This window comes from Doryrhamphus excisus, linkage group LG22 (genome assembly GCF_037039965.1).
Source record: "Doryrhamphus excisus strain RoL-2023G ecotype Guam linkage group LG22, RoL_Dexc_Guam_v1.1, whole genome shotgun sequence".
NCBI classification, from domain to species: domain Eukaryota; kingdom Metazoa; phylum Chordata; class Actinopteri; order Syngnathiformes; family Syngnathidae; genus Doryrhamphus; species Doryrhamphus excisus.
The window spans coordinates 12,952,178-12,975,991 of NC_136378.1; the positions used below are offsets into that span (position 1 = coordinate 12,952,178).

The 23,814-nt window shown below is 42.2% G+C and overlaps 2 protein-coding genes across 5 annotated transcripts in view; both read left to right on the forward strand.

Annotated features, from left to right (window-relative positions):
- Window positions 1–912: 912 nt before the first annotated feature.
- guf1 (GTP binding elongation factor GUF1) lies at window positions 913–8,659 on the forward strand. The gene is made up of 17 exons (XM_058063394.2): window positions 913–1,331; window positions 1,801–1,912; window positions 2,221–2,369; window positions 2,571–2,651; window positions 2,737–2,814; window positions 3,342–3,425; window positions 3,500–3,564; window positions 3,670–3,873; window positions 4,557–4,696; window positions 4,767–4,890; window positions 5,029–5,161; window positions 5,493–5,636; window positions 5,783–5,916; window positions 6,521–6,622; window positions 8,189–8,308; window positions 8,382–8,418; window positions 8,511–8,659. Exons 1-17 carry the CDS (start codon window positions 1,128–1,130, stop codon window positions 8,643–8,645), a joined length of 2,046 nt encoding a protein of 681 aa, XP_057919377.2. The 5' UTR covers window positions 913–1,127; the 3' UTR covers window positions 8,646–8,659.
- A 432-nt stretch (window positions 8,660–9,091) lies between these two features.
- The window catches only part of pigg (phosphatidylinositol glycan anchor biosynthesis class G (EMM blood group)), a 33,785-nt gene continuing 19,062 nt past the window's right edge, over window positions 9,092–23,814 (forward strand). For all 4 annotated transcript variants that reach the window (XM_058063282.2, XM_058063281.2, XM_058063284.2 and 1 more), the window contains exons 1-10: window positions 9,092–9,250; window positions 9,321–9,526; window positions 13,272–13,481; window positions 13,987–14,175; window positions 14,399–14,537; window positions 16,293–16,505; window positions 18,906–19,123; window positions 20,029–20,313; window positions 21,509–21,909; window positions 22,102–22,293. In XM_058063282.2, the coding sequence (XP_057919265.2) occupies window positions 9,097–9,250; window positions 9,321–9,526; window positions 13,272–13,481; window positions 13,987–14,175; window positions 14,399–14,537; window positions 16,293–16,505; window positions 18,906–19,123; window positions 20,029–20,313; window positions 21,509–21,909; window positions 22,102–22,293 (2,207 nt within the window). In that variant the 5' untranslated portion in view covers window positions 9,092–9,096. The remainder of the gene's footprint in view (window positions 9,251–9,320; window positions 9,527–13,271; window positions 13,482–13,986; window positions 14,176–14,398; window positions 14,538–16,292; window positions 16,506–18,905; window positions 19,124–20,028; window positions 20,314–21,508; window positions 21,910–22,101; window positions 22,294–23,814) is intronic.

Genomic DNA, 23,814 nt, shown 5'->3' on the forward strand with positions numbered 1-23,814 from the left:
AATGCGCAAGCTCTTCCCGAAGCTCTGTTTTTGTGAAAATGAATGTGAAATCCACCAAACTATTGCTGAAGCCAGAAGCAGTGTGCTCTCACCGGGAAAGGTGCATTCATGTCGGAAACGCTGTGTGTCCATGGAGGTGAAGAAAACCACAGTGCTCACTGTCTGGAACACTGTAGTCCCGCAAAAAACGTTTAATGACCTCATTTCCATTACCGATGTTCTGCCAAAATTGCCTGAAGTTAGCAAATGCGGCGACATCATGTCCGGATTCTGAGCTCCACGGCATCAGCAGTGCTTCTGACAAAGTGTGTCCGACAATGAGTGCTTCTCCTCGGGTGGACGCAGAGCACTTGCGTCCCGGTTCTCCTGGGCTCCACGGCACTCCACTGCCCAGTACTCCCTTTTCACTGCTGACCTCGTTCCTGCACTCTGAAACTGCACAATGACAGAAATCACCATTAAATAATACTGTGATTATTTAATGATAACATTAAATGCTCTGGTTAAACTATTCAATATGGTTCAGTGAAATGTTTTTTTTTTTTACACTTTTTTCATTTTTTTAAATCTCCACGAAAATAAACATCAATGCACTGTGAAACGCGTTAGTCATGTGAAAATGATGCTTACGTGACAGACGGGTAGAAAATAGGTTACAAAGAAGAGTGCGTTGCCATGGCAACTGCCGTCCGTTTTTCTTTTTATTCATTAGGCAGGTTGGAGTGGATTTCCGGGTGTTCAAGCGCGTGAGGATATTAACGTGAGGTGTGATGGATGTCAGGATTGTTTTTACTAGTTTGTTGTTTTGCTTGAGATTTATATATACATATAACGATTTTGCAACTAAACGGAACAGCAGTGAAATTATTCATTTCCCAATAGGTCGAGTAATTTCTACGGGCTTCCTGTTTCGCGTATTAACTCAATTTCCCAGAATCCTATGCCGGTGACCCAAAATGGCAGCGCCCTGTAGGTTCATTCCGGAGTTCTTTCAGGGCTAATAGCTTTTTAAAATATGGGTTTAACTTCTCACCAATGAGTTTTTCGTAACATCGGATCAACAATTACTTTACTTATGGTCATTATGCACACTCTGTAAAAAAAACTGAGTTTTTTTTTTAGCTGTGATGCTAGGTTATTTGGTAAAACGGTGGTGTGAAACGCCCCTGACAGTGTATAGATATATGTTATTGTTTAAACTGCACAGAAGAAAGCCTAGAAATTACTGTTTGAGTTATTCGGTGTTAAGACACCACTGGACGAAGAGGCCGTCTGCTTTCTCCAACAACTTCAAGCTGCAGTCTTCGAACCTCAGCATTCAAGCTGACAAGGTAACGAGTCGTTCAAAACTCACGATTTTTTTTTTACCCCCACCAGGGTTACTCGTCTCCGTGAATCCGCGAGTCACTTACCCCCTCCTCCGTTACCCTACCGCTAGCTACATAAAAAGGAAATTAGAGAACGTCACGGCGTGGGTAATGCAGTGCAAATGGGGTGGAACTTGTGCTTGCTATGTGACAGGAGTCTAGAGTGATTCGAGTACCCGAGTCGCCTGTGTCTGTGTCTGTGACAGTGACTCGAGTGTATTGAGTTTCACACGTTTTCATGTGCTTGCACGAGTAGTTACACGAGTGAAAACTGAGCCCCCTGGTGTTTTGATACAGAAATGCATGTCACAGCACAAATTTCTTAAACATCTCTCAATAGGACACGCCACTATAATTTTTTAAATATTTTGGAAGGTTTTATAAAACAGTTAATTTGTACTGTCATGGACTGACTTTTCTTTTTGCATTGCAGGAAGTCATTGACTTGGCCAAGTTCCCTGTGGATAGAATCAGGAATTTCTGCATCATTGCTCATATTGACCATGGAAAAAGCACTTTGGCTGACAGGTTGTTAGAGATGACGGGTAAGTTTGCATATCAGAGTATCATACCTTAAAACGGCACTCTTTAGACCTGATAAATGATAACATGAATTGATACCCAATACAAGAGCTGTACTCCGTACACAATTCTGTTAGTACACGCCAATCAAACTAATAAATATAATAACCATTGGTCACAGTCCTTGTCAGGTCAGGATTTCTTTTTCTCTATTTGTTTTTTGTATAAATCATATGCCAATTTCATCAATATCAAGCAATATGTTTCCTTCACTGATCATTATTAATCAGTTATTGGCCTCGAATTGTTAATGGAAGCTTGCCATGAGCAGGTGCCATAGCAAAGACGGACAAGAACAAACAGGTGCTGGACAAGCTACAGGTGGAACGAGAGAGGGGCATCACGGTGAAGGCCCAGACCGCTTCTTTGTTTTACACATACCAGGACCAGCGGCACCTCCTGAACCTCATCGACACACCAGTAAGTCTTCACATGGATTTTTGGGTAATACAGTAACAAAAGGGAAAATTCAACACAATCAACATAAACCGTACAGACATTGATTGAAGATTCCTAACAAAAAATAAGTCAACTGATGGTTGATTTTTGGTTTTATTCTTCCTGCTTTCTTAGATTTAAATAATCTTTCATTTTTGGTCATTTCCGTTCATCTCTCCACAGGGTCACGTTGACTTCAGTTATGAAGTTTCTCGTTCCATTTCTGCATGTCAGGGGGTCCTGCTGCTTGTGGACGCCAATCAGGTACAACTGGTGGTTGTCTTTGTGTGTGTGTGTCTGTGTGTGTGTAGCAGTGTCGTGCAGTAGTTGATTGTGTGCCTTTTTTAAGGGCATTCAAGCACAGACAGTGGCCAACTTCTACCTGGCTTTTGAAGCCCAGCTCACAATCATCCCCGTCATCAACAAGGTAAATAGTGTTGGTTTGAAAGAACTTTAATAAAAATATTTTTTTACTGTAAAGTTGCACTTGATTGGGCCCTGTGATTGGCTGGCCACCAGTCCAGGGTGTACCCCGCCTCTCGGCCGAAGACAGCTGGGGTAGGCTCCAGCACCCCCGCGACCCTCGTGAGGAAAAAGCGGTAGAAAATTAATGAATGAATGTAAGCAACAAAAACCGGTGAGGAGCTGTTTAGGAGTCACAAGAGCTGTCTATTTTTAAGGAGTGGCTCCCATAAAAGAGCCAAAATGTCCATCACTCACCCACAGAGATTGTCATTGGGCCCTGTCTTTAGTATATTTTGTGATAGCTGAAAAGTCTTTTTCTTTTTACCGACTGCCAAGTGCAAAATAGTTTTGACCCATGTTAGTTTCTGTCGAGTCAGCAGAACAGCACTACACCACTGAAGTGCTCTTTAGTAAAGTTTGTGTGGCTCGTGTGCAGAGATTCAATTATTGAGCACATTGGAGTAAAATGTGAATTTCCTTTTTCTTCAGATTGATTTGAAAAACGCAGATCCAGCGAGGGTGGAGGCACAGATTGAAAAGATGTTTGATATTCCCGGTGAGGATTGCATCCGGGTGAGTGGGTGAACACGTGCACCGCTTGTCTGCACCACATCACATCGGACTCAATTAATTTAATCTCGTTTCAGATTTCCGCTAAACTTGGCACAAATGTTGAAAAGGTTCTCCAAGCGGTCGTGGAGAGAATTCCACCGTAAGAATTCACCCGCCGTATTGGTGTCATGTGTGACATTGGATAGTGTTAACACCGGATCACCCCCCCCCCCCCCCCCCGACCCCCCACACCATGTACCCTCAGGCCTGTGGCAAGCCTTGATGACCCCTTCAAAGCCCTGGTGTTTGACTCCAATTTTGACCACTACAGAGGAGTAGTGGCAAACATTGCTGTGTTCGGGGGAAAGGTGAAAAAAGGAGACAAGATCGTGTCTGCGCATCTCGGCAAAGCCTATGAGATCAACGAGCTGGGGCTTCTTCGCCCAGAAGAGCACCCCACTCAGAAACTGTAAGTTCCTGCCTCGTGCCATGTCTTCAATTCAACTTTTTAATGCTTCTGTACTCTGATGCAACAATACAAAGCATGTTTAAACACAGTGCAACCTTGTTTAGTGTCCTTAATACGTTCCAGAAGGTCTGACCCCACTCTAACTCATACTCAAATCCATTTTTCCCATCAGAAATAATGTAAAAATGTCTTTGAACCAAAGTGAATTATTCTGGGTTGCACGGTGCAGGAGTGGTTAACGCTCAGGCCTCACATCCAGGACACCCGAGTTCAATTCCACCCTTGGCCATCTATGTGTGGAGTTGGCATGTTCTCCCCGTGCATGCGTGGGTTTTCTCCGGGTACTCCGGTTTCCTCCCCCATTCTAAAAACATGCTAGGTTAATTAGCCACTCCAAATTGTCCATAGGTATGAATGTGAGTGTGAATGGTTGTTTGTCTATATGTATCCTGGGATTGGCTGGCCACCAGTCCAGGGTGGACCCCGCCTCTCACCGGAAGACAGCTGGGATAGGCGGTAGAAAATGAATGAATGAATGTATTGACGTAAATTCCAAAGGAGTTGGTGCCTCACCAGCCATGAACCTCACTGCCATTTAAGAACAAAAAAGACAGAAAGCGGCGTAAAGTTTTGCTGTCCGAACTTGCTGCACTTTGCACTTGACCCTGAGGTTTGCCTCTTAGATTTTCCGGCCAGGTGGGCTACCTCATAGCCGGGATGAAGGATGTGAAGGAGGCCCAGATCGGAGATACCCTCTTCCACGAGGAGCAGCCAGTGGAGGCTCTGCCTGGTTTCAAACCAGCCAAAGCAATGGTCTTTGCAGGCGAGGAGATGTTCTCATCAGACCTTGCGGTGCAAGAACCCCTCTGAGTTTTGTTGTGGGTCTTTCCCAGGTATGTATCCAGTGGACCAATCAGAATACACCGGCCTTCGCAGCGCCATCGAGAGACTGACTTTAAACGACTCAAGTGTCAACGTGCAGAGAGATAGCAGTCTGGCGCTCGGAGCTGGATGGAGGTCAGAATCCCTAACTGATTTGTGGGTCATTGCATAGCTGTAGAAAGAAATGAAAATAATGCGCACAACATTCTGACACGTGTGCAACGAAACAACCGGTAGACTTGTACAAAACAGCAGCATGAACTTGTCCTGCAGACTGGGCTTCCTGGGACTCCTTCACATGGAGGTGTTCAATCAGAGGCTGGAGCAGGAATACAACGCATCCGTCATCGTGACTGCACCCACTGTGCCTTACAAAGCCACCCTGTCCTCCCCTAAACTCATCAAGGTAAGAGCAACTCTCGTTTTTTGGGGTGTGGGGGGCACAAAACATTGTCTAAATACAATTTAACCACCCAAAAAACTCAGTAAAAATGGGAAATATAGAGCAAAAATGCACAATGAAAAAGAGGAAAGGCTTTAATGTTGATACTAATTATTAAATTATTAATTATTAAAGGTCACTGAAAAAAAATGTGAAACTTTATGGAAAAAATGTGAAACTTTATGAAAACAAATGTGAAACTTTATGAAAAAAATTATCACAGAATTTTGTAAAATATGTATTTTTAATTTAATTAAAATAATATATATTAAAAAAATAAAAATTATTTTTACAGGAACATGGCAGGGAGGAGATCACAATAGTGAACCCGGCCCAGTTCCCAGACAGATCCGTAGTCTCAGAGTACTTGGAGCCCATGGTCATTGGCACCATTCTAACCCCTGACACGTACAACGGCAAGATTATGACTCTGTGCTCGGTAAGATTCTTTTTCTACATAAATAATTCTAATAAGGACAGCAGCATTTGGTCAAAACTGCCTTGAACCACCCCTGGTTATCACTCAAAATGGCCGGTCCAAACAAAAATGGCTGACTTGGGCATAATAAAGTTGTTTGTTTGTAGAATCGTAGAGGTATCCAGAAGAACATGGTGTACGTCGATGACCAGCGTGTGATGATGAAGTATCTCTTCCCTTTGAATGAAATTGTTGTGGACTTCTATGACCTCCTCAAGTCTCTGTCATCTGGATATGCCAGGTAAAGTAAAGCACTGAGATTTAATCCTCAAATTATAGGTGGTCCTCGCTTTATGTAGAAGTTCCTTTTTGATATTGTTAGGGAAAAAAAGGTATAAGTTCCTTTCACATGTTCAAAGATACCATTTGCGATGGTTGGGGGCATGAAGCCAAAGTTGAGCCGTGTGTCCACATTCTGAGCAATTTACGATGTCACATTTCTAATGCTGTCAAAAACGGCACATTAACGGCTAACTAATACGTATATTTACCCAATTTTCCGGATTATTGGTTGCACTTTTTTTCAGAGGTTGGCATGTTTTTTTTTCTACCTAATTATGCATTTTTGGTCTTGTGTGACTTATACTCCTCAGCGACTTATAGTCCAGAAAATATGGTAATTAGTTAAGTTAAAATATTTACCGTAATTAACGCATGGGCACACCTCTCTGTTGCGACGGCACACAAAGGCACAATAGTGCCCCCATTCCAAAACCATGTAGTATGTATCAAACAGATCTCTAGTCAAATACCAGTAGATAAGACAAGATGGAAGCATTTGTTTGACAGACATTACAATTTGCCTGTTCACTAATGCCAAATCATTCGGACTTTATTCTTCATAGCTTTGATTATGAAAATGCAGGCTACCAGGCTGCTGACCTAATAAAAATGGATATCCTGCTGAACGGACGCCCAGTTGAAGAGCTCACCACAATTATACACAGGTAGGTCTGATACAACAGAAGACTTTGGATTTAAAGGGATCCTATAGAGGGGCACTGTAAGTTGATTCATTCATTCATTTTCTACCGCTTATCGCGGGGGTGCTGGAACCTGTCCCAGCTGTCTTGGGGCGAGAGGCGGGGTACACCCTGGACTGGTGGCCAGCCAATCCCAGGGCACATATAGACAAACAACCATTCACACTCAAATTCATACCTATGAACAATTTGGAGTGGCCAATTAACCTAGCGTGTTTTTGGAATGTGGGAGGAAACCGGAGTACTCCACACAGATGGCAGAGGGTGGGATTGAACTCGGGTCTCCTCGCTGTGAGGTCTGCGCGCTACACTGTAAGTTCATTTCAATAAAATACTCAACTATGTTAAGTAGTAACACTACTGTGTTAAGTAGTTGGGTAAATCTGCATTCATCTGGTCTTGGGGCCTCCTCCTCTTCGACCACGTCTACCATGTTGTGATTGGTCAGCTTGATGATGTGGCAGTTCCACATCACGGAACCGAAACACAACATTGTAAACATACACTAGAAATGTAGCATAGAGCCTTTTTAAAGAAAAAATCTGCAAATGAATATGTATACTATGTGAGGTCAATGCACCGTAATTCCTTGGTTCCAGACCCAACCGTCATAAGTGAATTCTTTATTTATGACTGAAATATTTTCATACTTCCAGCAAAGAAAACCTTAAAAATTCCTCAGCGGGTCATTTGATAAGATCCTCCTTGAGGTAGTAATGACGGGGTGGTTGAAAGAGATCCAAATCCCTTTTCATTCTGCTGATTTAGGCCTTTCATTGTTTGACCTATATACTGCACCATGTAACACGGACACATTATCCATGTAAAAGACATCCCTTGAGGTTTAACCACAACCTTTGCTGCACAGGTTAAAGGGTCCCTCAGAAATTCTTCAGAGTTTATGAAGTATGAAATGTATTTGACACCTGAGGACATGGAAAAATGTCTACTTGGCAGTCAAAGTGTTATACATTTTCTATTATAATGATATTGCATAGCAGACAAGGACAATGGACCGAAAGTGATGACACACAGCAGATGTGTTCTATGTACTTACCAGGATAGGAGGTCGTGCACATCCTGGTAATTGCAGTCTTTCACATCACTGATGAAGGCTGCTCTCCAAACGGTCCTTGGAGCTCAGCCCAGCACAGTCTCACTTGATTAGTTCTCCAGGCCGATGGAATTCCAACACATTATGTTATAAAACGCACTTTGGCTTGGCTACCTTGCTTCTTTAAATTAGAACTTAAAATACTGGTTCATTGGTCACCGAGCAAACACGGAATTGAAAGGATGTTCAACAGCTCCATGCTGCGAAGGAACCCCTTCTTTGTTGTTGGTGCGTTCAATGAACCTCAGGGGATGCACTAAGCCGAGAAGAGACCCTTGCAGCAGCCTCATTTTCCATCTATTCTTTCTGCCCTGTATTTGATCAGGAAATTCAGCAATATTGACTATTGTAGCTGTCCGACTACAGAGGCATTTGCATTACCAAATAAAGGTGTTTTTGTGAATTTGCGTCTGCAGAGAACGTGCATACAGCGCTGGAAAAGCCATGTGTGAACGACTCAAAGATTCCATACCAAGGCAGATGTTTGAGATTGCTGTCCAAGCCGCAATCGGAAGTAGAGTCATTGCAAGAGAGACGTGAGTAAAGTCATCTATTCTGTACACCATCAACTGGCTAAATAACCAACATGACAATCTGTGGCTCTTTCAGAATAAAAGCATACAGAAAAAACGTCCTTGCAAAATGTGTAAGTATATTTTTACTTTGACAATAATGCATGTATTATAATTCTACATTCATATATAACAAATGTAACTTTAAAACATTCTCTTTTGCTAGTACGGAGGTGACATAACGCGCAAGATGAAGCTCCTTAAGAAACAGGCAGAGGGCAAAAAGAAGATGAGGCGTATCGGCAATGTGGAAGTACCCAAAGATGCTTTTATTAATGTTCTGAAGAGGACTGAAAAATAAAACTGTAAATATAGTGTAGTATATGCAACTGGATTAACATCTGGATAAAAAGAAATATGTGAACCGACATGATTGTGTATTTTATGGTAATAAATAGCACAGTTATATACGTAATTGTATATGTTGTATTATATATTATTATTAGTTGTATTATCCATAAGTACAATTTTCAATGCTAGTTAATTTTTGTTGTCTTCAAACAATCTCTTTGCTTGGTCAGGGAGGGTCCAGCAGCTGTATTTATGTTCCAAACGCAATTTCGTTGTTCTTTGGTACAATGATAATACATACTTGAATACCGAATGCCGTATCGATACCCACTCCGGCCCAGTAGATGGCGGTATGCACCTAAACGTTGGTTGGCACGCGCCAGAAACAAGAAAAAGAATCTCATCAAACGCGGAAGCTGTTTTGAATGGTCCCTGCTCAATGAAAGAATACTGAAACAAAAATGAAAGTTCGTTCATCTGTATTTGCGTCGTTGATTTTAATATTTGAAATCTTGGGTGTTGCCTTCTTCCTGAGGGGTTTTTTCCCCATGTCTGCCATATCGTCTCAGCGGTCCAAGAGCAGGCTGTCAGACCAGCCTCCGGAGCCGCTGTCAGGTGAGTTCAATCGGCGTTATCTAGCACAGCGTATCGGCATACATTTAATGGCATATATTTGCTTTTACAGGAGACATGCCTAATTCGTCGTACGTCGTTAAGCCCTTGTTTAAAAGGGTGGTCATCATGTTAGTCGATGCCTTGCGGGAAGACTTTGTGTTTGGAGCCAATGGTCGCAAGCACATGCCCTATACCAGACACCTGGTGGAGAGAGGTTCAACACTTAGCTTTGTGGCTAAAGCTAGGGCCCCTACTGTCACCATGCCCAGGATCAAGGTAACATGTCACTCTTCATCAATATCACACTGCTACATTTTGTAGATGTTACAAAATGTTTACATTTCGAAATGAGCAGATTTTAGTGCATTTGGTCCCCATTGCTTTAACATTGAGTCAAAACAAAAGCTGTGCTGGAGCCTATCCCAGCTGTCTTTGGGCGAGAGGCGGGGTACACCCTGGACTGGTGGCCAGCCAATCACAGGGCACATATTTTTACATATTTTTTGGAATGTGGGAGGAAACCGGAGTACCCGGAGAAAACCCCCCGCATGCACGGGGAGAACATGCAAACTCCACACAGAGATGGATGGGTGGCATTGAACCCTGGTCTCCTAGCTGTGAGGTCTACATGCTCACCACTCTCCGCCATGCAGACCTGGGCAAAACATATTTTGCACAATTCAATTTTAATCAAATTGTGTGTATAGAAAGATATTAAAGGGCACCTATTATGCTTTCCATTTTCCTGACCTATAAATGTTGTTACAATGGTGTACTATCGTGTTAAATGCATCAGACAATTTGGAAGTGGACCCTGAAGTAAGTTTAGGATGTCTCCGCGTGCTCGGTTTTACAATGTTTTTTTTCTACCTGCAATCTGTATGGGTTGCAGATTATCTGCACTGTAAATGCGGAACTACGTATCCAGAAGTCCTCAGGAGCGCTTGGGAGTGTGACCAATCACAGCGGAGTGGTGTAGTAAATTAAACAGATTGTTTGGGTCAGAAGCAGGAAGTCCATGAAAATACTGCAGAAAGAGGTGCACTATCTGGAAGATCCTTTGTGGGTTATTGTGTGTAGCTGCTCTAGAGGAGTCCACAACTCAATACAAAGTACAGATAATGAGCATAATAGGTCACATGTCTAAAATACCACATTTCTCAGTCCACACAGGTCTCATTTAATTATGGTTGCACCATAACACCCGTAGATAAATAACTCATATTCTGTTAAGTAAGGTTTAAAAACATAATGTCACACAATTCTTATGACACAAACCAAAAAAAGGTCACCTCTATCCAGTTTCTCTGCAAATTGTTCAGTATCTTTTTGGCAATACTGCATTGGCTGTAATCATAAATAACCTCCATGGCAGCAATGCTGCCAAATGCCCCCCCCCAAAAAAATCTACAAATTGTTCAGGGTGTTGGACAGGATCTCACTGTCATTTGTTGGGATTCAGGCTTGTAAATGAGGTCAGTGAGGATCTGGAGGAGGGGTGGGCCAAGAGGGTAGGCAGATGTTGTGCCATAATCCGTGAAGGACGCTTGTGTTGATAACACAAACTAGGAAATGGGGAAGGGTGGAGAATCAAGCTAAACCCTTATATGCTAGGTTGGCAGCATCAAATGTATTCAGTTTATTCCACTTGCTAATGTTGCATCCAACCAAGGCTGGTTTGTACAGAAATGTACAAACGTGGTGTTTGACCAGTAGGTGTCAGCAGACACCAACTGCAGCTTGCCTAATGGAACTGCATTGCAGCCTATTTGACACATGCCAGTAAACCTAAATCCTAATGGCACTCTTGACACTCATTCTCACACAGCGTCTGAGATTTTCATGCTCTTACATTTCCTCTGGTATTTGTTTGCATTTTTAGGCAGAGGCTTGTGTAATTCTCTGTGGCTCAAACATATACAGGGGCTTAAACCATCAAATTTTTGACACTGGGAAGGTGTTTTCCATGCATTCAAATGTTACCGGTCAAGCTGACACAGCAGTCAGTCTACATTTCTGAGGAGTTAAATTTTGACAGTAAATTCAGGTAATAGTCGATGCAACAGCAATGGCTGCAACTCACTGGGGATATGGAAAAGTCGAACATCTGCCCGAGGTGTCAACACAGCCCACCAAGTGTACAGGACTCTTTTTATTATCTATGAGCACGCTGGCCTCACACTAATATACTCATTTGGGTGTCTGTGAGGAGTTTGCATGTTCTCATTGTGTGTGCATGTTTATTTTCTCTGCATACTCCTCCCACATTCCCAAAAGAAGCATGTTAGAAAGTCCATGAATTGTCCATGCGTGTGAATTGTGGTTTGTCCCTTGGGGTTGGCCGACTTAATGGGCTCCAGCACACCCATGTGAGGATAAGCGGTACGGAAAACATGCATGCTTATTTATGCGAATTGATTGTTGTGAGAGCTGCACGAGTCCTATAACAGTGTTTCCCCACAGGACTACAGTCTATCTGTGGCACAGGGGGCAGATGACGTCCTTGTATAATTGATGATGCCACGATGCAAACTCCAATCAGCATTCCAGTTGCAGTTTTAGTTGCCGTCATTGACTGCCCCTAGGCTCCATCATAAGCACACCATCATCAAATCTGATATGAGAGTGGTGGGATCTACTGTTGGAGGGAGTCAACATCAACGGTCACTTGAGATCCGTGTATTAACCACAAGTTGCTTTTAACTTTTTTTTTCTTTAATAATCAGCAGTAAAACATGGGTAAGTTTGAGGAAAATATCAGTTCCCGACAAGAAACGATGCATTTCAAGCATAAAGGAACTAGAGTAAGGAACTAAATGAACTAAACCGTGTGATAAAATTTTCCTCCACTGCGTTACGCTTGCTTAATACGGGTACATACAAATGAGCCATGGCAATCTCTTATCAAACGCACTTCTGCCACCTTGTGGCCGTTTTGATGGCTTACAACCACTGTTACAGATGCACTTGCGTCATCACCTCTTTTTGCCTCTAGTAATTACGGTCTTTTAATTTGGAAACTCACAAGTAAATACAAGATTGCAAGATATCCGCAATGACATTATGACCGTCTTCTTTTTGGTGGTTAACTAACATAAAACATGGTGGTGGTGTTTTCCATCACTGTTTTGGCACCTGTGCAAGTTTCACTGGTTGTGCCAGCAGGAGCGCGTGTGCCCCACTGATATTGTACTTGACATTCACTGGCACATGGCGAGCAGAGACGCACTGTGGGACAGCAATTAGCATGTTGATGAGCTACCAGTCCAGTCTATTCAGCCAGCATCACAATATATTTGGTACCTGGGGACATTTAGAAATGTTTTTTCCTTTACTACTTAACCTCTTTTCCAGCTAGTCCTACATTTTCTATGTTTTTTTTCCAATCTTGACAAAAGCCTGTATTGTTTCCAGGCGTGTAGTCTGAGTCTATGAATAGCTGTGGACATCACTTAGATTGCAATTGACCAAAAAGGAAAACAATCCATCTCTTCCAGAGAGCTGGCATCTGCCCCGGTAGGAAAAAAACTGTTTTAGTGATGAATGTAGTAAATCATTGAACGAGGAACGAAGCTAAAAAGCAAAATATGTGCGTCAGCTGGAGTTGGAACATTTCACTAGGTCATATCAATATCAACTTTTCATTGGTAATTTTGAGTTTGGAACTTATTAAAAAATTCTTGATGTTACCTGCAACCTATCACAGCTTGGCATTTGAACACCCACTGGGAATGTCAGGCTGAGCTACAGGCAACTCACAGGGGCTTTAAATAGCATCCACAATTGAATGTTTTATTCGGAACACAGGCGTTGTGTTTCAAAAGTGTTTTTATGTTGTGGGAATTTGGTTTCTGTCTGATGTAAGATAAAAGAAGCGGCTCATGTGATGTTTTAGTATGTCTCTTAGCCCACTGTCCATATGAATAAGTAAAACATGATCTCTTTGTCATACCTGATGACACCGCATGCTTGTGTAACATCATCACAAACAATAATATTTCTAAAACCTATCCCTCCCCAGGCTCTCACCACTGGCGGTATCCCAGTTTTCAATGATGTGGTGAGGAATTTGAATTCTCCGGCTCTATTGGAAGACAATCTTATTTGGCAAGCCAAAACGGCGGGGAAAAAAATGATCTTTTATGGAGATGACACATGGCTACGCCTCTTTCCCAAACACTTTATGGAGTATGATGGCACCCAATCGCTTTTTGTGTCCGACTACACTGAGGTAAGTTTGTCACTCGCTGAACTGACTCAAACTCTCTTATGTTGACATACGGTGCATAGTTGTGTTTGCAATATTCATCATTATTGCTGAGCTACGTGAAACGACAACAACAACCCAAGTGTTTGGGATCGACACCATGTTTGTTTACATGTGTTTACACCACATCACAGGAACAAAGGAGTACTTGGTTTGCTTGCTGAAAACTGGAATGAAAAGCAGGTTTATCCACCTCTGCTGGGCCCCCCCCAGCCGCATCTGCTGCCTTCCGCAGCCGATACTGATCGGTAGCCAATTGAACAAAGCTTCCCTAACCTCTAGTTATTATGCTTATGTCAATTACGTATTCATAAAAAAATATTTCCCCCTTAATATGAATGAGATGTGTTTTCTGGGGGGTAAACTATTTTTAAAAATCTGAGCATTGCAGGGCGAATGCTGAATGGGGATTGTGTGGGTATCCACTGTACTGTGTGTTACAGTGTGACTTCGATCTTGTACCATACAGGTTGACAACAATGTGACCGCTCATTTAGATAGCACCCTTAAGAGAGATGACTGGGACATTCTCATCCTCCACTATCTTGGCCTGGACCATATTGGTCATATCAGTGGACCCCACAGTTCTCTTGTTCCACCCAAACTGTTGGAAATGGATGACATCCTGAAGAAGATCCACACTGCCCTCATTTCAAAGGTAAAAGTACCAGATGCTTTCATCGGTGATGATGAAAAATTCTATCAGCTGTCAGCAGTCATTGTCACGAAACACAAAATGGGTTAGCAGTCAAACATGGGATCATGGGCTGTTGGCTTCCTTCTCCTTACTTTTTGCTTCCAGTTATTCTGAAATCAGTCGATCTTTGTTTCTTATACCCTTGGTGTTGGTGAATACAAAAAAAAATTATTTTTTCTTCCAGGAGGCAGAAGGAACTCTGCCTTATCTGCTGGTTCTGTGTGGCGACCATGGGATGTCAGAGTCAGGGAGCCATGGAGGTTCTTCAGAGCTAGAGGTTAATACGGCCCTGGTGCTCATAAGCCCTGCCTTCAAGAGGAAAGGTAAGCCGTGTAGTCATGTTTTGTTGTTGTTGTTTTTTAAGACCTAACTTACAATCACAGCGCCCTCTAAACATGAAACAATACCCCTATAATCACCTTTACAGTTGTATTACCTAATATCCCTGGAGGTAAGTCTCAGCAAAATATCACTTCTGCAAAAAAAGATGGATTTCAAGCATAACTTTCACTTTGACACAAATGTAGTCATATATTTATAGTTTTCACGTTTGGAACTCAACTGTGTACATGCATTTGCACACGTTTGCGAGAAGGGGGTGAGGGCCGATTGTATATTGCAATATCCAATTATTCTATACTCTTTGCTGGTTATCGTCAGCACGAAACATTTTAATTGATGCATGTCTATACAGCCTCTTTAGTGTCACAATGGAGTGTGGAAAATTTAGTGTTTACTTTTACCTCTTCTCATCCGCATTGCTATAACTGCAGTCTGGTTTAAATGAGGCAGCGTATGCATATGGCCCCATATCCACCTTTTGACTTTCCTCTATGGGTTTAAAAGTTGCAATCCAACTGCAGTTGAGGAAAACCAGCAACAGAGAACCTTCCTTCTGCAACAATGGTGCAACCACATCAGTTACTGATGCAACACATTTTTAGCACACCAGCAGACAAACAGCAGCAGACGTGATGAGAGTAGTCAATGAAAAGTCTTGCAAACTTTAACTTGCCTTCAGGTGTCACCACAAATAAACACCCATGGTTTTGTACATTGGTGTGGCTGTAAATATATTCCACGTTGGGAAGACGTACATTTGATTAAAAATTGCTGCAACGGTGTGTTTTTTTTGGATGAGGTAACCTTGGGAAGTTTGATATGACTGCAGTGCACACAGCATAATTGTTTGTGTCGCTCATCTCTGTATCAGCATTCAGTGAGTGCAGCCCTTTTTCTTAGCGAGTTATGATACATCTGTTCTGCCAGGACCACTGTGCTACTCTGCTCTGAGTAGCTGCAATCCATTATAAAATTGGGATTCTCGCGCTTGGGTTGTTAGGGGTGGAAAACGATGATGTGAAGTGGGCTTTGATTGGCTGTGACTGTGTTTAGCATAAACTGATTGTATCCATTGTAGTTGGGAGGGCAAGGTGAGTAGCGAGGAGAGATTGAGCAATAGCAAAAAGGTTCATCGAAGATTATTATGAAATTATTACTTTGTAAAATAGTTTTTTCAGTTACAAAATGATTTAATGGCTAGTGTCATAGCAGCCTTATCACTGTAACTTACAATATTGCGAAGTATGTGGCTATCATCTAGCATCCCTAGCATCCCTGATGGGCAAAACACCACATCACATCCTAAACTCAATGGACTTTGTCAAGAGAATCAGACACAATGGCAATGTTTACACCTTGACCAGACCCTTCAAGATGGAAACCGCTCTCAACCCAGAACAAATATGTCATGTGGTAGAACTTTGCCTGAATACAACATATTTTTAATTAATGGGAACTTTTTACAGACAAAACCGAGGTTGTGTCATGGAGTCAGCAGGGACACTGAGTGCAGGTTGGCTTGCAAGGTTTACGCAGTCATACAATCAGTCATACAGGTTTTGACTTTGTGTGAACAAAGGTTGCGCTCATTCCATTACAGTATTGATTCTTTATTAATCTCTTTATTAGAAAACTACATTGAGAAAGACATACAGTAAAGGTATGTCATTTGTTATTCCATTTTATATCGGATGTATGCTGGTGCATGATTCGAATTCCTTGTTGTGTTATTGCAGTGGGGATGGAGAAGCCTACAGAAGTGGAGCAGGTTGATCTGACTCCGACCCTGGCCTTGTCACTGGGTTTGCCCATATCTCAGAACAACGTGGGTCGTGTCATCCCTGGTGTTTTGGAAGAAAGCTCACTCAGAGACCAGCTGCGGTTCCTGCATCTCAATGGCCACCAGCTGAAATGCCTGCTCAAAGACAGCATTCCGGACTACGAGAAAGGTAGATTCAGTGGCTTTGCTTTTAAGGGAAACAGAATATTAAAGAATGGAGGAATATTATTCTTATCAACATTATATTTGTCTGGTTAATATTGAAATATATTGTCTATTGAAACAAATACTGTATGTGTGTATGTATTAAAACAACAGCCAAGACACTCTGACAGCAAGCGTCATTATGCTGTCAGGTAACGTCGCTGCTGAAGATGTCACTGTCTGCCGGCTGAAATTGTACGCTTGCAAGTAGCAAGAAAAGACTCCAACATTCCGCAAACTTATGACAGGCTTGCCTGGAACACCTAGTCACCTAGTCACTCCGCTACCTACCTCTCTCCCTTCATACATGGCTACCAATCTACCTACTTACTACCTACAGTACCTACCTCTATTACGATGGCTTGATACAGGGAGCAACAGCATACATTTGTAATAATATATTTTTATTCTCCACCTTTGCAATATTTTATTACCACAACAACCCATCGTGATGCATGTTTGATTCCATTGAACCAATTGTTTATTTCCAATCCATTGACGAGTGCATCCCTGTGTAAGGAACAAGCAAACGTGTATATTTGTCACTAAAGGCCATCCTGTTGTTATGACGCCCGAGCTGAGATGCTTCCTGGTTACGATGCACCCCTATAAATGATTGATACTCTCCAAAAAGAAAAGATAAGTGCTTAAGAGCGCACATGGAAAAAATACGTAGGCGGATTAACTCATAGGCACGCAGCGCTACACCGTTGAAGGACGTCACTTTTGTTCTTTTCAGTTAAAATGTTCCCTTCATTTTGTCTCCCAAGTGCGTGGAAGAGTGTTCTGATTGCAGTGTGTCTAAGAAAAGGAAAGTGAAATGTAAAATGGTCAAAATGTGAAGAAGTGAAGGAGAAAAGTTTTATATTACGGTAATTTTTATTTTCTAAGGTTTCCATGGTGATGAGATGAGTTATTTCTGCACAGCTACTTGTGAAAGTGTTGATGTATTTGTTTATTTACAAGGAATTAATATTACATCATGACTTGTTACTGATGCCTCCTCTGACCTCAGGACCAAAGGGGTCGGGTGCAGAGTGAGGTGGGTGGCGGCCGGAGGCAGGAACATTGGCGGGCTAATCCTTGGCTGCGAAAGCAGGCTCTTGGCATGTGGAATGTCACCTCTCTGGTGGGGAAGGAGCCTGAGCTGGTATATGAGCTGGAGAAGCTCCGGCTAGATATTGTCAGATTCATCTCGACTCACAACAAGAGCTCTGGAAGCAGTCCTCTCGAGAGGAGATGGATTTTATTCCATTCTCGCTTTGCCAGCAGTGAGAGGCCACGGGCAGGGGTGGCAATTCTTGCTGCCCCCCATGTACCATGCCTCCATTGTTGAGGCGGCTGATCTGAGCTGTGGGCGTAATGCGTAATGGCTGATCTATCGGACCATCCTTAGTAATAATAATTATCCTTTTCTACTTCATGTTTTTGTTTTGTTTTCACATGTTTCTAACCGTAGGCATCTAGCAGGGCCATTAGCCACTCCTCGTCCTTTGATGAAACATGGCCAGGGCCATCAATATTGCATGAGCACCACTGGCTTGAGGTTGTAATATTTCTACCAACCATTCTGTCTGACAAATGCCACTTTATATTTATAGTCGACTTTGGTACAGAATGTGCTTACTGTTTGCTTTTTCTTTTCTTTTTAAGAATGTGTCTATTCATGAAGGTACATTGCAAATCAAATCCATGCGTTTGTGTGTTCATAAACAGTACTGCATAAAGTACAAATCTCATACAATAATTTAGTAATGGTTTTATTTCATTTGAACATGCATCAGATTACAATTGAGTGCATCCCATAATCAGTTCCCAGTTCCACATGTCCAAAAGGAGTAGGAAGAAGCAAAGCTTATTAAATCCTACCCCTCCATCTGGTACTTTTACAATCACTAACTGTTACATTTGTTCACTTCCTGCTTTCCTAATATAGTTGAAGTTTTATTTTTTTTAGTTTTTATTTTAGTCAATTTCATCCGTAACGTAAATGCAATACAGGATTTTTTGAGCAGAGGCAATCTTAAGACCAGAGGAAAAATAACAAGTACAGTAGAACCTCTGTTAGCGTCCGCCTCAGTGAGTCAAATTGACACCACAATTTTGTTTAGGTTTGCGCACTTTTTCCTGTTACAATATGACATGCATCTTGCCAGGTTATTAAAACACTGTGTGAGCTTGTTTAACGTCCGTACGTCCTCTAGTTGTCACCATGTAGCTAGCTACAAGCGGGAGCAAATATTGAACAAAAATGGAGAAGGAAAGAGGTACATTGTTCAAATATTACAGCTTGTCTTGCCTTGTGGGTAATAAAACTCCAACTTCAGGCACACCTCCAAATAAACTCATTCTTCTCCCCATCCAGAGCCAGGCTTTGAACAGTACCGTATGGCAGAGAAGGCACATGGGAGCTGGATGAAGCGCTACCTGGAAGGAAACGGGTCAGAGGTGTTGACTAACATGGGGAAAAAGGTCCTGAAGCAGTATTTGGAGGCCCTGGCCAGCATGAGCTCAGCCCTCAGCAAATATCAGGGCAAGTACGACATGTACTCCATAATTGCTGGAGTGGCCTTTGTGTTTCAGGTGAGCAGCAACGATATTCGTTTGTCTAACCCCCTTGTTATTAGGCTTGTTATTTCGGAATAAGTGTTGAATTCAGTGACATAATCAAATAAAATTGCAAAATGCACAAGTGGAACTATTCCTGATGCTTACTAAACTGAGGTCCGGTACACTGACTTGAGGTCGTGCATCATCAAATTTAGGGGTTTTACTGTACAGTTGAACGGCGGTGAGCAGTTAGCGTTTTCGTTAACAGCGGAATGGCAGAAGTCTCAAAAATGTCAACACAACAAACGTTTTCATAGTTTTACGGTTATACTTTTAGGTACATAAAACAATTGCAAATACATACATTTAACATTTACGGTACTTTTACCATGATCAAATATGTGATTGTAGCAGATGTAGCAGCGAGATCCACATGGACGCCACCTTTGTTTTGTTGTATGAGTTTCTTGAATTCTGTCTTTGGTTCCTTTTGGGTCATTTTGCAGCCGTGATGAAATGAAAAGTAGAGACTTAAAATCAATAATATTGAATTCAAGAAATAACTCATGGCAAAACAGGAAGGTGCTGTACATGTTGATCTCCCTGCCACATCACGTCTTTGACAATAATCATGGTAGAAATAACCTTAAGCAGTCCCTTCCGTTCAGATTAATTAGATTTACATACTTTATTTTTACTTGGTTAGAGTACATTTTGGTTACAGTTAGACCTTCTGGAAGGGATTAAGAACGCTCACCAAGGTTCCACTGTATTTGGGACAAGAATGTAGACTTCCCCAACCACATATTCCAACACGTACAACGTTGTTTTGATTAGAAACGTATATTAAAAGTCTGATATCATTCCTGTAATCTGTCAGATATTCTAAAAGCTTTGTACTCCTTTCTCTCAATTGTCTTTTTGTGATGTCCTCCAAGCTGCTGTTGGTCTTACTGCTGGCGATGCCCCAAGCCCTGAGTGGCGCAGCGGCAGTGGACCTCCCGGTGGTCTCGTCCCTGCTATCCCTGCCTTTCTACCTATTGTGCCTGCTGCTCGCCTCCGTGCATGTGTTGGTGTGCACATCCACGGAGAGCTGCTGCTACTTCTGCAGCTTCTCCTGGGGTCTAGTGTTTGCCGCTATCACCGTCTCTTCAGCAATATCCTGTCTGCTGCTCTCCATGATAACAAGACTACTCTCCCCGGGCCCAAAGTTTCATGGGAAGGTGAGTTGTGCTTTTCAATCGATGGATGGATGGATGGATGGATGGATGGATGGATGGAAGACAATATTTAGCGTCATCATGCTTCATTGCCGTAATTGGTGTAATTTGTCCGGTCGCAGTGCATCTCTGATGTTTACTTCACTGAAGTTCAAGTTGGACATTTTCTGCAATTTAGGGCACTGCTTGTCATTGAGGGGTGATGGTGGGCCCTGAAGCCGAACCACTGTATTAAACCTACTTCACTAATACGCTAGGTTCACTCTCAGTAGTCCAAAAAAAAAAAACATGCTCCTCAATAGCCTTTACAGTTTAGATACATTTACAGTACATCGACTGAGTTGTCAGGTTTTGGGGGGCTTTGGGGGGCTTTTTTGCACTCCATGCAACATGTATTACCGTTTTGAAACTTGGCTCCCAATTAAACTAAGTTTTAGGCTCATCTTTTGAATTAGCCAGATCAATTTTTCATCTTTATTACTATATCGCTATGCCCATTATAATAGATCTTTCAAAGGTTACGTCTCATTTCCCTTCTGAGAACTTGCAAAGGTACTGATACAGCAAAAAGTCTAATGAAACTGCAGTGTATCCACATACAAAACAGATTTAGAGAGAAGCAAATCAAAGGTAAAGCGTTTTATCTGCGATATCTGCATCAATAGACTTTACTGATAGGCAAGTGTTATAAAATGACGGTTCTAATAAAGGCAAGACTTTGGGTGGAACTGTGGTGTTCCGGCTTCCTCCCACAGTCCAAAAACGTTGGAAGATGTTTAATGCCCCTTTTACATTGTGCTTTACTTACTGGATCTGCACTGCTCTCATGGCTTTCCCATTTCTGATACATAAAGTAGACAAAGGAGTACAACCTGAAAGGATAATTTCTCAAGAAATGTTTGATTAGTCATGCTGAAATGTGAGTTAACATCGGAAACATTGTATTAGAGGGAAGTGGTGATCTGGTCCTGTGAGGGGCAGACGACGAAGGGCAGACTCATGCCTGGACACCCAAGGCTACTTGAATCAGGTGATAAGCATGTGGAGGCATGGTTTAAGAGATGAACCCCCGAGCCTCAACAAAGACCAGCCTATTTACCACCAGATAAATGGGGAAAGTCCACACTTTTTGAATTAAAGAAGTCCTTTGGATGAAAGGTAAAACACAGCCATTTTAAAGCAGCCTATCTTTTCACAGTCCCCACTGCAGAGCAGTAGCAGTGAGTCGTCACTGTCAGAGCTGGATGTGTTGCTGCTGGTGGGCACAGCCAGTCATACCCTCAGTTTGGCGTCCACCAGCTTCATAGAGGAAGAGCATCAAACCTGGTACTTCCTACTCAGCACTCTCTGCCTAGCAGTCTTCCAGGATGTGTGTCGCAAATACTTCAGAGAGAAGAACGACCCAAGGGATGATGAAGAGTATATCATTCCTTCCAAAGACCGTCTTCCTGGGTACCCCAAGACCGAGGTTTGCTCAGAGAAGTGGCTAGCCTTAGCCACGCCTCTCTTTACTCTGCTTTGCTGCCGACTGCTGCGCTCCCTCAACCAGACTGGTGTGCAGTGGGCTCATCTTCCTGATGTGGGCCATTGGCTGAACAGGTGAGATTGACTTGGCGGATTCAAATATGAAAAAGAATATCAAAAGCTTTCTGGCAAGTCCCCTGCTGTGTTGCATTTGGCCTCACCTTGTCTCAAAGTACTCAACTGGTATAGTCAACTCTCTTATTTTATGTGAGGACATGTACCATAATTCGGAAATGAATTGTACTTTCACTGTCTGTCTCTTTCTAGCGGTGAACACAAAGTGGTACTGTCCCTGCTGGCTGCTTTTTGTTTGGCTCTTATCTACTTCCTGATCCAAAGACGGTGCTCGATGGTGTCCAAGGTGGCCCTCGCCCTTGGACTCTTGGGGGTTTACAGCTACCGGGCAGCTGTCGGCAACGTCTTGTTTCCTTGGCAGCAACCCACTCAAAATATGTCCAAGTAAGTTTCTATGAGCCACTTGACAGTTAGTGTTGTACTTTGACAGTGATGCATCAGAACATACCATCCTCGTTACTATAGATTTTGGTGGATTTTCTGTTAAAGCTATCAAAAACCGCATAATTTTAGAGTGTGAGAGTATTGTCTCAACAGGGGGTTCTATGGATGCATAGTCATCAACCTCGTGTGTAGAACTATGCATTCCATTTTTGTCTCCAAGTTCAATCCAAGTAGAATTCACCAGAACTGTTATACTGAACTGTAGGTAAGGTAACCCATGATAACCAAAGTCAGCCACTAGAATGAGTTACATACTTTATCAGAAAATAATGAGTGTGTAAGGCTGTTGAAATCCACCGTCTACCTTTTCAGGCGCCTCCAACTATGAGCAGTTTCCTGGCCTTCCCTAACCTTTCCTGTTCTCCTTGGCAGTCACTTCTACTTGCTCCTCTAATTAAAAGTTCAACCTCTAACCTACAGCCATATAAAACACACCTGAAGAAGCAATGCGAGAGACTGACTATAGTTCCCCTCTACACTCTCCATGATTGACATGTTGACAGCTGAATGCTCTTTCTTCAGACCGCAACCAGGCCATTAATGCCGAACACTGCTTAAGACTTTTTTTTTTAGCACAAAAATGATATACCTGATATACAGTATATAATATAGGATCTTTGACAATCATCAATTACCTGGCATTGCCATTCATTAGTGGCGTGTACCTTATTATTATTATTATTATTATTATTATTAATATACTCCTGATCAGAATTTTAAGACCAGCTGAATTCATATTTTACACTGCTTACAAATTGGGGAAATATGGAAACATACTGAATGAGAATGAATGACGTATCCAGTCAATGTGGATACATAAAAATTTTCTACGATGAAGCTAACAAGAGTGTTCCAACCAACACAACCACAACCACAGTTCATAAATAAATAGATGAACCCACATCTGGGTTTAGAATTGGTCAATCGAAAAGAGAACGTAATAAAGAGGTTGTGAGGGAATATTGCATTTATGGGACAACATGTGAGCAGAGAGTTTAGTTTGCGTGGGGAAAACTCTGTGGGCTGCAAATCAATGGTACAGCTCAGTCCTTTCTATGGCTCGAGTGTGTGGCTCTAGGCCTGCTCCAGGCCTGCTCCAGGCCTGCTTGCTCAAAGGAAACCTGGCCTGCATAACGGGACCAACTGTTTCAATAATCGTGCAATATATGTAGCAGTACATATGTTACTAATCATTATGATTATTATTATTATTATTAATGTTGTTATTCATTGCTGTGAATAGCATTTCCATGTGTGCACACAATAACACAATAGCGCTGTTTAATATCTGCAACTACAAACCATTACATGAAAAGATTTTGTTGCATTTTCCTAGAAATAAGGCATACTTGAACCAAGCTGCTAACCGCTAAGAAGATACAAAGGCTTTACACAGTATTTGGTACCTGGGTTACCAGGCCGTGCACAGAAGTGATCTTTGGTGCCAAAACGCTGGAAACC